Source organism: Phocoena phocoena, chromosome 10, assembly GCF_963924675.1.
Source record: "Phocoena phocoena chromosome 10, mPhoPho1.1, whole genome shotgun sequence".
Lineage (NCBI taxonomy): Eukaryota > Metazoa > Chordata > Mammalia > Artiodactyla > Phocoenidae > Phocoena > Phocoena phocoena.
The window spans coordinates 2,622,486-2,637,410 of NC_089228.1; the positions used below are offsets into that span (position 1 = coordinate 2,622,486).

Genomic DNA, 14,925 nt, shown 5'->3' on the forward strand with positions numbered 1-14,925 from the left:
TACATCCTCCCCACCTAGGTCAGGGATCACCCCCTTTCCACCTCCAAGACCCCTTTTACTATCTTCCCCATAACCTGCTAAGTAATTATGACTGAGAACTCCTGCAGAGTGAGCTCTCCTCCCCCTCACCCGTGCTGTGCTGACCCGCTCTGTCCCATGAGGAGGGCTGTGTCGCCATTCTTATGCCCACTTGCAGGTGAGGAAACCCGCCCAGCCTGCTAGGATGGGGCCAGAACCCAAACCCAGACCCGGGTGCTCCCAGCTCAGCAATTTTTATTAATCAAACTGCCCTTGGCAAGTTGGGGCATGAGAGGTCCACAGCCCTTGACCTCCCCGTGGGATGGAGCTAGCTGCCTGAGAAACACCTGCCCTGGAGGTGTCTCAACTGTGGAAAGTGCCCCAGTATGCCGTGCAGGACTGACTACACCAAAGCTGGCCTTTCACAGACAGAAAACCAAGCTCTGCCTGTGGTATGACCGGACTGGGCTGAGCCCGCAGGCCCTGGAGGCCCAGACCCTGGCCGGGGTCCTTCTCATTAAACCAGGGGCTCAGGGCGTCCCAACGGGGTGCACAGAGAGGCCCCCACCAGCTTGCAGGCAGGGGAGGGTGCAGTCTGCTTCAATCAAATGAAAGCAAAAGAGAGCCGTTCAGGGAGAAAAACTGTGAGCTCTGGCTGAAGCTGTCACCTTGAGCGACATCAAAAGCCAACCCCCTCCCTAGACGGACATGGCAGAATCAGGATGTGGAACCCTGAGGGCAGCGCGAGGGGGGTGCGCACTCACCCGGGGCTCGCTGTACCCTCCCCCCCCACAACCGCCCTCGCCCCCTGCACGGGGCAGGGGGAGGCTGAGGGGCATCTGCCTCCCTGCACCCCTACCCTCCCAACCCCACACAGGTCCGCACGTAAGGAGGCTCGTAAATGTTTGCTGAACGGGACCTGGAGTGAAGCTCAGTGGAGAGATAAAAGACCCACCTCTGCAACGTAAACAGCCCACGCAGAGGCGGCAGCTGATGTGTGGACAAAACAGAAGCCGCCTTTCCCAGCCCCTGGTCTCCTCCCGCTGAGGGGGACAGGACTTTTGGCATCTGGTGAATGAAAATCTGGGAAAATGGTGATGAATCAGCTCCCCCCTCACTCCACAAGCCACCCTCACCCTCAGGGACCAGAGTCAGCAGGTTTCTTAATAAGAAGCCCATGCCCCATGGATGCCGGTCCTACTCGGCCACTGTCCTCTCCTCCTGGCCTGGGGCTTTCAGGTTTCTGGGGGATGAGAGAGAAGGGGCTGACTGAGTCCTACCCATGGGGAGGGGGCCTTTGCATGCCTTGTCCAGACCACTGCTAGCAGGACCACCCCCGCCAGAGGCCACGGAAACATGGGGGAGGCCAGCTCCCATCACCACCACGGCCCAGCCATGGGCAGAGCCGCAGAGCTCAGCCAGCCATGTCTCAGGACCACAGACACAGAGCAGAACATAAAGAACACAGGTTTGGGAGTCACCCAGGCCCGGTCATGTCCGGCCCTGCCACTTACTAGCTGTGCAACCCCCAGCAAGGCACATCACCACTCTGAGCCTCACTTTCCTCATCTGTAAAGTGGGGCCACACAGCGAGCACACAGCAGGTGCTCAATAAACGCCTACTTCAGCCCATCTCACAGTGGAGACCCCCGTACCGGGAAAGTAACTGCCTCAAGAAGAAAAGCAGTGAAAAGCCGGCGGCAGGTAAAGACACCGGCCACTAGACTTTGGTGAGTCTTCCCTGCCCGAAAGGAGTGTGGGCGCACATCCGCGCAATAACCGTACCTGTATATATTTATTAATCACAACTGCACGAATGTCATTCGTGTCGCAGAAGAATCCAAAAAAGGACAGTGGAGGCTGAACTTAAGGATCAATGGAAACAGAAGTCCCCACATGTTTCCCTGCACCTCAAAGGATGGTATCGTTTGCCCCCAGGGGTGCACACACTCCATTTCGCAGACCCTGGACTCGCGCACGTGACAACAGTGGGCTGATCTTAAACATCTCGTCTTTCATGTAAGCAGTTTGCATCCTAACGGAAGCGTGATCTGGCGCTGCCTGCCGGATGGAGCCTAGAGGCAAGCACCCCAGCAGGGCGCAGTCAAAGTAAGTCAGATGGGAGGCCCCAGGGGGCCCAGGGCTACAGCACAGATCAAAGAAAAGGCTCAAAACCACAGAAAGTTGCAAGATGGGAGCCGGTCCCTACCGGACACGTGGGGTTTCTAGAGGCAGGAATGGAGGCGTGGGAAGGGTGTCTAAGGCAGAGCGACCAGCATGACCAAAGGCACGGAGTGTGAAAACTGCACAGTGCCACCGGCCGCCCCACCCGGGGCAGGTTTCTGAGCAAGAAGGAGCCTTCAGGGAAGATGCCCCGGGAAGGGGAGAAACAGAGAGAAGGGAGGAGGGACACGCGTCTCTGGCAAGCAGGGGCTCCGCGCGCTCCAACCCCATCCCCCCCACCGTGCACGAGCCACTAGCCATGTGATGGTCCTGCCCCCGCAGGCAGGAGCTAGTCTGTGGGATCCCCCCACCCCTCGGAACAGCTTCCCCCCACGCAGGAGTGACGCGCGCTCCGAGCACCCAAGATGCCGGGGGAGGGGGCGGGAATGAGGGCGCCGCGTTCTTAATTACTGCAGTTATCAAAAACGCATTAGCGGCGATGATTTCCTCCAGACCCCCGTTCCCTTCCCCGGATGATCTGGCTGCTTCGCCATATGGCAGGATTGTTAAAAATACAGCTCAGAGTGAGGGGGCTGCAGACGGAGCGGGCAGGCTACCTGAGCAGTGGGGTGCGGATCGGGTCAGGCGGGGCCTGGGAAGCACCCTCAGCCGAGATGCCCAGCTCCTGGTGGCCTGTGGCAGGGCAGCGCCCTTCAGACACACAGCACCGCAGAGGGAGACCCACCAGGGGCAGGACAGGCTGTCACCCGCCACGCAGAGACAGGAGCAACCCTTCAGCAGCCTTAAGACGTGGAAGTGACAGCGCAAGGCCTGGGCACCCCGAAGGGGGGGCGTGAAGATGGCTGCAAATCCTTGCTTCTCCTCCCACTGAGGGTGCAGTCCAAGCCCCTCCCCTGGAACCTGGCCTTCGGATCTGCTTGACCAACAGCATGTGGCAGAAGTGACCTTGTGGTACTCCCAAGGTCAAGCCATGAGAAGCCTCACATCTCCCACCAGGCCTTGGAACACTGGTTCTGGGATCCCTGAGCCCCTGTGCTTGAGATGCCACGTGCAGGTACTCTGGTCCACAGGGCCAGCCTTCCAGGTGTCTCCACAAGTTCCCTGATACGTGAGTTAAGGTGTTTTGGACCCTCCAGACGAGTCCATCCGCTATGTGAGTACCACTGAGTAACTTCCACTAATAACACAGGGAACAGAAAACCCAACCAGCCAAGCCCTGCCAACCCCTGCCCTACAGAATCTGAGCTATAATAAGAGGGGGCTTGTTTTAAGCCTCTAGATTTTAGAATAATTTGTTACTTGGCCACAGATAACTAGAACATTCATTCATTCACTCACTCATTCACGCAACACATATTCAGTAAAACCTACCCTGAGACAGGGCCCCCTACAAAAACAGCAGAGACAAATAATTCATTCTCCCTGTCCCCAGGGGAGCTTCTGGGCTGGTTCCTCAGAGCCCACCCAGTTTGTCTGGGTCCACACCCACGTTCCCATCTCCCAGTTTGGCAGCTTTCTCTCCCAGGCCCGTCACTTCTGGGCTCACTGCCAACACTCCCCTGTCCAGTACCGGCCCCTGCCTTCATTCTCTCTGCGTGAGGAGAGATACACGGGATGGTCTGCCTCTCCAACAGGTTTTATTTTACTCTAAAAGGTCCCCTAGATACTAAAAGAAACAAGAGAATGAAAATGGTGCACTAAATATCTATCACAAAGGAAGGTAGTACGGGAGACGTAGAGGAGGAAAAAAAGACAGAAAACATACAGAAAACAATAAAGTTGGGACTTTCCTAGTGGTGCAGTGGTTAAGAATCCGCCTGCCAGTGCAGGGGACACAGGTTCAAGCCCTGGTCCGGGAATATCCCACATGCCACAGAGCAACTAATCCTGTGCGCCACAACTACTGAAGCCCACGTGCCACAACTACTGAAGCCCATACACCTAGAGCCCGTGCTCCGCAACAAGAGAAGCCACCGCAATGGGAAGCCTGCATACCGCAACAAAGAGTAGCCCCCACTCACCACAACTAGAGAAAGCCCACGCGCAGCAACGAAGACCCAACGCAGCCAAAGATAAATAAGTAAGAATACATTTATTTTAAAAAATAGGAAAAAGAATATAATAAAGTTGCAGGTGTAAATCCTACCTTATCGACAATTATATTAAATGTATGTAGGTTAAACACTAATCAAAAGGCAGAGACTAGCAAAATGGATTTTAAAAAAACATGTAATCCAACCACATGGTGTCTACAAGAGACTCACTTTAGATTTAAGACACAAATAGGTTGAAACTAAAAGGATGGAAAAAGATATTCCATGCAAACAGTAACCAAAAGAGAACTAGAGTGGCTATACTCCTACCAGACAAAGTAGACTTTATGACAAAAAGCTACTAAAGACAAGGAAGGATACCTTATTACAATAAAAGGGTCAATCCATCAAGAAGACATAATAATTGTAAACATATATGTACCAAACAACAGAACCCCAAAATACACAAAGCAAAAACTGACAGAAATGGAGAAACAGACAATTCAACAATAACAGTTGGAGACGTCATTACCCCACTTTCAATAATGGTAGAACAACTAGGCAGAAGATCAACAAGGCAACAGAAGATATGAACAACACTGTAAACCAACTAGATCTAACAGACACCTGCAGAACATTCCACCCAACAGCAGCAGAACACGCGTTATTCGCAAGTGCATGCGACGTTCTCCAGGACAGACCATATCTTAGACCTTACAGCAAGGCTCAATACATTAAAAAGGAACATATCACAGAAAGCATGTTTTCTGAAAACAATGGACTGGAATTTAAAGGGTCCCCTAAAATGTCTAGATGACAGCTCTCATGGGGATGTGCTTGGCTTATCATCGCCCAAACCATGACTTTCCCCCCTCCTAACCTCCTTACCTGGCTCACAACAGGTGCCGGGGAGGATGCAGGTCAGCCTCTGGGAGGGAACTGAATGGGGTGGTCAGGGTGATCCCCAACATCCCTTTCAGGTGGAGGATTTTTACACACCTGGAAGTTTGAGGGCTGCTGAGCCGGGGGATAGTAAAGCCTCTAAGAAGTCTCGACAGAGCTGTGCATAGGCAATGGGTTGCCAGGGTAGGGTGTGGGACGCTCCAGAAGCCTCTGCTTTGCTGTAGGGAGCCCTCGTTCTATTTTAATAGCATTAAGTCCCCACAACTTTAATACACGTGAAGAGGCTGTAGCTGAGGGCTAAAGGGATTGTGATGGCACATCTTACAAAGGGTTGGATTCAAAATCAGCTACATTAGATGTGCAGAAGGTGGGTGGATGATAGAGAAACAAATGCCAAAACCCAAGTCATCTGATTCTGAATCCCATGGCTTTTCTCTAACATCAAATTTCTTCTCGTCTTAGAAAGAGGGAACAACAGTGATTAAAGTCAGCAAGAATGAGGAGTACTCTGCATGGACACATACTAAGGATTTAACGCTCACAACCCCTCTCGGAGGAAGGTGATGCTCTATAACCCCATTTTATAGGTGAGGCACAGCCAGGACATGGCAGAGGGAGTGGCCTGACCCCAAGTGCGTGTCCTGACTATTGCTCTGTCCACATACTACATGGGTACCCCGACCAGGAGCTGTCTATAACCCCAAGCCACCCCCCACTCACTCACCAGTCCAAGAAACACTGCAGAGACAAAGGCCAACACCTGGACCCTTTCCTTCTGCTAAAGCAACGATCTCTCCCTCCCATCTGGACAGGCAGTTGTTGGGGGTGAGACAGGACGGGGCTCATTCCTTCCATCCAAAACCCACGTGCTCCTGCTTGCCCCCAGCACCCCCGAGTCCTGCAGCGTCTCCTGCAGCCCCTGCCCGCTGGTCCCCGCCTCCCCCCAGAGCCAGGTGTCCCGCCCACACCTAAGTGCCTCCCCTGAGCACCACCCTCCAGGGACTCCTGTCCCCTCCCAATGTCCCTCGGGGCCTCCCCAGCCTGCTGGCCCTGCCCAGCCCCACCTGTGGGTCCCCTCTCCCTCCTCTCCTTTGCCGTCCCCTCGGTCACTCTGCTGTAGACACGCCAGCCTCCTCGCTGTGAATGGACCACGCGAGGCACACTCCCTGCTCAGGCAACCCCAAAGGGAGACCCATTCGCTACTGTCCCCACCAGAGACACTGACGTCAGAGCCCCAAGAGGTTCCTTCCATGTGCCAAGGGAAGCAGGAAGAGCTGGGCCTCCAGGCCAGGGCCCCAGGCGGGGTCTTACCCCTGGCTGACCACACGGGCCACCTGCCCGTTGATGTTCAACTTCAGGCTGTCAGGGACCCCCTCAGTCTGTCCCCAAATCTCATCCACACATGTGCTCAGTCCTGTAAGGGTCCCTGGAGGCTGCCCTGGTACCACTGCACAAGGGCTGAGGACTTGTCACTCAAGCACTGAGGCCATCCGGGAGGACAGTGGGGTTTCATGGGCACCTCATGCCAGCCTTGCCCCGCTGGACACTTCACAGGCACGACCTACCTTGACAGCCCCGCCAGATCTGCCACCCAGGACACCCTCCGTGGAAGCCCCGCCTTCTGGCTGCAGTGAGCCCTATTCCCTGCGGTTCAGAGGCAAGGGCCAGGCCCAGGAGCCTTGAGGCTCCACAATGTCTGACACTCTACGTGCTGAGAAAACAGGCCATTGAAACCAACAAGATGGGGGGGCAGAGCCGGGAGAGGGGCACAAACACCAGTCCTCCCCTTCAACCAAGCGCCCAGTGTGCCCTGAGGGACTCACATGCACAGAAAGGCCTGGGGTTGCCTCACCAGCAGGCCAGCAAACGCACACGTGTTTGGGGTGGGGAAATGGGCCAATTCAAAGTGAACTGCCCGACTGGCTGGTGCCTGACAGCTTAGGAGTCCCTCCCCTGCACGGGTCACCTCCTGCCCACCACTACCACCCCGCTGGCGGGGGCCACCGCCATCATTTTTGCCAAAAGGGGACTCAGGCTCCTGGTGGTAAAATAACTTCCCCAAGGTGACCACAGTGAGGGAGAGGCCAAACCCAACATACAAAGGGAAAAGCCAGGGCTGTCCCTGGGTAGGCAGTGGTGCTGGGGGCAATTTTGGTGCCTGGAACCAAAAGCCTGGGTGAGCTGACCACGCCCATCCTGAAACGGCCCCAAACGTCTCTCCAAACACGGACACACGCAGCGAATAGCTGTGGAGCCGCAGTGCAGTGGCAAATTGCACGGGCTCTGGAAGCAGACAGACCTGGGTGCAAATCCGCCTCTGTCGCTGGGTTACCGTGGGCAACTGCTTACCCTCTCTGAGCCTCAGTGTTCACATCTGCAAAATGGGATGGCGGCAGTGCACACATGTCACAGGGTTGGGGCATCAGCAGAGATCCCAAGGAGAAGGTGGTCAGCACACGGCACCAGGAACGGCTTGCTTATTTCCGTGTTTAACTATAATTGAAGCGCTCTAAGTTGAGGTGCCCAGAACACAGGATTTCTGTCCTGTTCCTTTGTGAATCTTGTCTCCTCCAAGGAGAGCTGAGCATTTCACATCGAGGCTCAAACAGAGCACAGCTTGGTTTGGGGGTGAGCCAGGCTTGTTCACCACCTCACCCCCCCAACCCCACAAGGCTGAAGTCTGGGTTCTGAGCAAGCGCCCTGGGCTGTCCATGCCCGTCTGGGCCTCGTGCGGCCCACCGTCCCCGCTCCCAGGCCTGGCAAAACCACCGACAGCACCTCCCTACCTGAAGCACGCCATGCGCCCCCTCCCCGCCTTGGTGCTCCCACGTGTGCGGTTCCCACGCCCTCCCGGATGGCCAGGCACGTAATAAACAAATACTGCACAACTTTCACTATAGCATCTGGGGGGTGTTCTGCCTGGCACAGTTCTTTCAACTTTTCCATAGGTTTGAAAATGCTCATAAGCAAATGCTAGGGAAAAACAATCCTTAAGGGTGCTGTCAATACCCTATTCCTCCCCCGAGCCAGTGTTCACCGCGTCCTGCAGTGCCAGGCACCCCGCAATCCCTCCACCTGGACCTCCTGGAACAGGGCCACCTCCCCATCTTACATGGGCACTGGCCTCTGGGCACCCGGGGCAAAGCCTGCCTTACTTGGACGGTCCTCCTGCTGGGAGGGGGCTGAGGCTGACGGGGTCCTGCAGACCCAAGCAGGGCTTAGCTGCTCAGGTGTCATCACGGAGGGTCCCCACGAGGCTGGGGGAGGCATCTGAAAAGCTCCGGGCTGCAGCTCCCTACTCAATAAAAGATAAGCGCTTAGCATTTGTCATAACTGGTCTGGCATCTCCCGCCAACAGGTCAGGCCCCTGGAGGGGCAGGATTCAGATGCCAAAGGCCTCGCTGCCTCGGGATTCCTAGCCAGGCCGTCACTCTGTGAAGCTTGGTTCGCAGTCGGGGCAATTTCCACTGCAGCCTGGCCTGCGTCTACATGGGGTAGGGGGTGGTAAATTGGAGGCCCCCTGAATTTCCAGGCCACGGGCACGGCCCCGGGCCGCCTCGTGGCCTCGTCTGTAGCTGCTGCTCCATTTCAATGAGGTCCATTTATGCCCCTCCTTCCAGTTCCTGCCCAGCGCCCAGCCGGTCGGCTCGTTTTTTCTGCTGCTCTGTGGCAATTACACGGACGACACCCTGACAAGCTCAGAACAGTGCCCTCCCCAAGTTGGGCAAAGCATGGCTCTTTCTTACAGAAACAGAAAGCCAAGAACAAAAAATGAGATCAGCTGTCAAAATAATGTCATCGACAGAGGAGCTGACAAACAGCCACCCAAACTGCTGATGCCCCCAAACTCCCAAATCCGGGACTCTTCATCCCGGAGTGCAAATGCTCACCGGGCACAGCCCTGAGGTCTCTGCAGGCACAGAGGCCCGAACCCGGACAGCGGAGGCGAAAGCAGAGCAGGTCTCCACTTCACACACCGTGCTGCCCCATCTGTCTCAACCTGAGCTAAATAAAGATGCATCCCACGATTTAGCCTCCAGGTCGTAAAAGAATGATCTGCCTAGGTTGTCAGATGGCTGGGAGAGAGCTTCAGGGAAGCAGCTCCTTGGCCTTCTGCGGACTCTACCATCTGCTGGAGAAAGAACGGCTTGCCCCGCTCCCTTGGACTTGAACACATTTCATCCAGCAGGGACCAGGCCCCGCCAATACGCTGCAGCCTGTTGCCAGCTGGGGGACGTCCTCCCCATCACTGGCTACTCAGCTCTATCTCAACTGGGAGAGCAAGAGAATCATTGAACGAGAACGTGAACGCAGTATCTCCCTCTGCCACTCGCAGATCACAAAAGCCCACTCAGCCTCTCTTGGCCCCCGCTCTCTGCTCCGAGGGGAAGAGGAAATGGAACAGAAGCGGCCAGGACCTCAGACCCTGTGGCCCGGGCCTGGGGCTCCGCAGCTGTTCTGAAGATGAGCGCGCTTTCAGAGGCTCCTGGCCAGGACCCGCCCCAGGACAGCAGCTCGTGTCCCTGGTCCGGCCACACCCTCATCACTGGCCACCCTCGAGCCTCCCCCCCAGCTGATGCACCCCTGTCATGGTTAATGTCAGCACAGACCAGAGGAGCGCTTGTTTGGAAAGTCAACAGAGACTGAATGCCACTGGAAACCTCCCCCAGAGTGAGTCACCAGCTTGGAGCTTCAGAAAAACGTCCTCTCCAGTGATGTGACAGCATTCAAGGACTGGAGGGGACGAGAGCACGAGGGAGGCAGCCCCACAGGCCTCTCTAACCTCTTCGGGCCAATGTTTACTTCTGCCAGGAAACCCTGGAGGAGCAGAGGCTGGGAGGGAGCGCCTCTTTCCATCCTGGTCCCCTCCGCACGGCAACCTCAGGTGATGCCGAGGACCCGGCCTCGGTGACAAGGGCCCACGAGGCAGGACAAGGACCACACGTGCTGGGCTTCCTCCAGCACTGGAGGCTGGGAGTCCCGCAGGATCCCGGGAAGTCTGATCACTGGGCAGCACGTAGGGCAGGTGGGAGACGGGTGAGAGCAGAGGGCCTGGAACCAGACACCCGAGCCCCAGTCCCGCCTCCACTACTGGCCAGGTGAGAGGGCTGGAGCCGGTCATAGGACCTCTCTGAGATTCAGTCTCCACATCCGTAAAATGGGAGAGGCAACCGTTCCTGCCGCGTGGGAGGGCCGGGACCATGAAATGAGCTGGTAAATGCAAAGACCTGGAGCAGTGCCGGGCACACGGGGTGCCCTCACGGATGGAGCCGGGACGCACGCACCTGCCTCCTGTGCATCCGGCTCTGGGTGCTCACTGGTACCAGCTGTATCAGCCCAAGCTGACTTTCTAATGGAAAACACAGGGGTCCTAATCAACCGCCTGTGCCTTCAGCCACTCAGCAACACCTGCTGAGCACCTATCATGTGCCCGAATCTCTACAGGGATGGGAGGGGGCAGTTCCAGAAACATCATTAGAACGTAGCTAACTGAACACTGGATGTGAGTTCTGATGTCAGAAGAGAAACAGTTCAATACCCAGTGTAACCAAAGGCATCCTATTTCTTTCCTTGTTATAACCCTGTTTTCCCCAGAGCTGAGAAACTCATGATGACATCCTTCAGCTGTGGTCAAAAGAGGACTTCCTGAGAAAGGGTTTAAAGGTCTCTGGGCTTAAAGGTTTCCCCCATGCCCAGGAATCCTCCTGAGGACTGCCTGGAGGAGGTGGTACAGAGACTGCTGCAGTCCCAATGTGAGCCTGTCCCACGGCATCTATCTGTACATCCCGCAGCAGGACACTGTGCCTGCCGGGCATGCAGGGGCACCCTGTCCAGTGGCCAAGGGGCCAGGGGCTCCTGACTCAGGCTGGAGCAGCAGGAGGAAAGGGGAAGCCAGGCCTGGTCTAGCCTGCATGCTCGCCAGACCCTCACCCACAGGGGCCCCTGTCTGCAGGTGGGGCGGGCCTGGGAGATGGTGGGCACACCAGCACTGGGGAAAGTGGAGCGGAGCGCCCCAGCAGGAAGTAATCCCAATGGTGCCGGGCTCCAGCTCGAACTGCCTGTCGCCTTGGGACGCCCACACACAGAGGTTCTAGTCTCGACTGCAGGAGGCCAACCCCTGCCCCAGCCCAGCTTCTGGGCCATCTCCTCCAGGCTGTCACGCCCCCAACTCCACATCCTCTGCGTGGACGCTGGGCCCCCAGAGGTCTCACCCAGCTTCTCAGGAAGTGCACTCGCCTCCTACCTGTGCTCAATTGGCCCCCACCCCCAAATGAGAACCTGCCTGACAAGGGAAGAATGTGCATTAAGCACCTACTGTGTACCGTTTCCTCCACTCCCGTTATCTTCACTTAATCCTCAGAAAGAGCATGGCAGACAGCTATGCTCATCCCCATTTCCGTGCGTTAGACGCCCCGAGGCTAAGAGCGGTGACTTGTCCCACAGCCTCCGGGGCCAGCGCAGAGCCAGCCCTGGGGCCCATCCAGCTGCCCACGTCCCCTTCCCCATGCGAGGCTGTGTATTCCCTGCCTGGCTTCCCCACTCTCCCTTTTGGGTCTCCAGCACACCACTAATGGTTCCGCATACAGTAGGTGCTTAATAAAAGCTGGTTGCTCTCAGGGGGTTAGTTACCCCATGCTCCTTAGGCATAAATCATTTTCTCCATGGATGGGCAGGGGCCCCCCAAATCCAGTTCACTCCCCTCACACTGCAGGGGCCGGAAACCCACGGATGTGACCCACCGGCCCCATGCAGGGGTCCTGTGGAAAGGCAGGTGGCTCCAGCAACCTCCCTGCCCAAAGACTGGGCAAAGACGCGGAGCAGGGACATTGGGCCTGGAGTGCTGTCTTGAGGGGGGACCCCCAGTTCTGTTCAATACACTGGAGCCTCCCAGCCCCACTTCTCACTCCTCTCGTGTGGCCCCAAAGCCGCAGCACCTCCACTTCCAGGAGCTTGTTAGAAACACAGCCCGCCCCAGACCCACTGATCAGAATCTGCGTTTCAGCCCGACCCCCAGGCCCCCGTGTGCACGTTCAAGTTTGAGAAGCTCCCGTCCACCTAGAACGTGGGCCGAGGCCTGTGTTGCCACCGTTTCTCTGGAAAGGGATACTATCACAGGCTCTGCAGCCAGGCTGACAGAGCTGGGGACTCAGGAAACAAGTCCTGTCTCAGCACCCCGAGCTCCCTCCAAGGCTGCCACCCAGACCAGCACTGGGGGAGTCCCCACACAGACCTCCCAGCATCTTCCCACCGATACCTGGTCACCAGAGGCGACTCTGAAGGGAAAGAAGGAAGCCATCCCCAGGACGGTGCTGTGAGGCACCTGCCGACAGTGCGTGTCCCTGTTCCCTAGGAAAGTGGGGCATGTGCCCCAGCCCCGGTGCGTTGCCTCCCCGAGCGAATGACGACTTCACTGGGCCCGTGGCTCTTCCTTAAGTCCTTGCCTGAGGGGTGAGGGCTCAGGCTCTGCAACTAGCACCAGATGACCGCTGAAGAGACCAAGTGACAAAGGGGTCTTGGAGACACCAGAGAGCCGGGGGCAGAGCTACGGAGGCGGGGGGGGGGGGGCTCTTCTTTCTCTCAGTGCCGCCAGCTAGGAGCGATTCCATGCCTCCCTCCTCCCTTCCAGCATAAACAGAGTGCTGAAGTGTGCCAATGGCCTGCCACCACAGAGCCACCAGGCTCACCCACGCCCTGACCCCACCCTACAACGCTCCTCTTCCAGGGCCCCCCAGAGCCCAGAAGCACCGCCCAGAACCATGCAAGAAGCAGGGCGGTAGCCCTGCACACACAGCCTGCACAGCCCGGCCTGGGGCAGGGGGGACACGGGGTCTCCGGTGACCAGAGGACCAGATAACCATACCTGGAGTCCTGGGAATCAGGAGCCCCTCCCCCGCAGGATTTTAGAGTCAGGGTTAACTCCTCCCCCATCACTTCTGCCCACCCCCAGCCTCCCCGGGAACGTGACCTGAAGCTGCGGACCACCACCACGCCACCCTCGCAACACACACACACACACAAACACACACACAGACACACACACACACACTCTTTCTCTCTCTCTCTCTCTCTCTCTCTCTCTCCTCTGCCTCGCCGAGATGGGCGCCAGGACTTCTGCGGAGCCGGGCCGCGCACGCGACTTCGGACCCCACGAGAGGCAAACGCGCGGCCAGGACGCTCTGTCCAGCGCGGCCGGGCAGTCCCGCCCCCATCCCGTCCTCAGCTTAATCCTCGCTCCGACATAACCCCGGTAATCCCGGGGCGAGGCGGGCGGGGTATTAACCCGGAGCCGCGAAGGAAGAGACCGAGGAGTCCAGAGGGAGGAGGGCTCGGCGCGTCCCGGGCTGGAGGCAGCACAGAGTCCCTTCAGGAGGGGTGCGACCCGCAAGTGACCCAGGCCCGCTCGAGGGCGGGATCTGCGCCTGAGGCGGCCCCTGCTCTCCGGGTCTAGAGTCTCCGAGTCAGGAGTTCTGGTCCGGCCACCCAAAGCCCCAGGGCTGCGCCGGGACGGCCCCCTGTGGCGAGGCCGACCCCACATCCAAGCTCCCGAGCTCCTGGGTCGCTGGAGCCCGAGTCCCAAGCCGGCCGGCCGCGGAGAGCCGGGCGGGCGGGAGCGCCGGGCAGCGCCCCGGAGCCCCTTTCCCTGGGAGCTCGGTCCCGCCGAGCCCGAGCCCCAGGTCGGGCCGCGACCCCGCCGGGGGTACCCCGCCCCCCCCCCAGCCGACACCCTCCACGCCCGGCCCCGAGGGGAGCGGGGCCCCCCAAGAAGTTCGCACGCCCCCGCCACGCTCGCCGCCCCCGGTCCCCACTTACTTGTCGCGGCGGCCTCCGAGCTCCGGGATGGCGCCGAGCGGCTGCGGCCCGGGGCCGGGGTCGGGGCGGCGGGCGCACGCGGCCAGGTGCCGCCGGTGCCGCTCCAGCAGGCCGGCGTTCTCGCGGCTCAGCCGCGCCACTTGGCGCTCCAGCTCCTCGATGCGCCGCCGCCGCCGCGCCAGCAGCTCCTGCTGCGCCGCGACGATCCGGGTCAGCTCCTGCAGGTACTCGGCCGCCTGGCCGGGGGGCTCGGCGGCGCTAGCCATGGTACCCGCCTCAGGCGCGCGGGCGGCGGGGCGGCGGCGGCGCGGCCATGGCTGCGCGGCGGTGACGGCGGCTCCGCGCGGCGCGGCGCGGGGCTCGGCCCGGGGGGCGCGGCGCGCGGGGCCGACGCGGCCCCGCCTTGGCGCCCTGCTCCCGCCTCCGCCCGCGCCCGCCCCCGGCGCCTCCACGCCGCCCGCGGCCCCGCGGACGCGCCGGGCCGGACAGTGCGTGGAGCTGCGGCCGCCGCGGGCGGGCGAGGAGTTTGCAAAGTGCCGGCTGCGGCGCTAGGGGAGCGGGAGCCGGAACCTGGCGGCCGGCGCGGGAGGAGCGGGCGGGAGGGGCGGGCGGCGGCGGAGGGAGGGCGCCGCCTGCCGGCCCCGCGCCCCACGCCCCGCGCCCGCTCCTGCCGCCGGGGTGCCACTCGCGCCTCTGCATAGCCGCCTGGGCCGCTCTGATGTACAAATTTCACAAAGTAGGAATTCGGCCAAACAGACCTTCCTACTACGTATTGTCAGCCGACGACTGAGCTGTGAATAGGAAAATAAGGAACTCATAAGCACTTGGACATTTTTTCTAAGTCTGATATAAACGCGCGGTTCATTTTGTTGTACAAGCAAGACAAGTTTCCTAGACTGTTCCTTTCCTAGACTGTTCTAGGCGGTTGGCGGCACTGAGGCCTCCACGATGTGGATGTGGACCAGCCACCAAGGCC

At 58.9% G+C, this 14,925-nt stretch overlaps 1 protein-coding gene across 1 annotated transcript in view; it reads right to left on the minus strand.

Moving 5' to 3' along the window:
- Positions 1–14,215, minus strand: part of IQSEC1 (IQ motif and Sec7 domain ArfGEF 1) — a 327,675-nt gene extending 313,460 nt beyond the window's left edge. Inside the window, exon 1 of the mRNA XM_065885744.1 lies at positions 13,950–14,215. Within this exon, the coding sequence (XP_065741816.1) occupies positions 13,950–14,215 (266 nt within the window). The remainder of the gene's footprint in view (positions 1–13,949) is intronic.
- Positions 14,216–14,925: the final 710 nt, after the last annotated feature.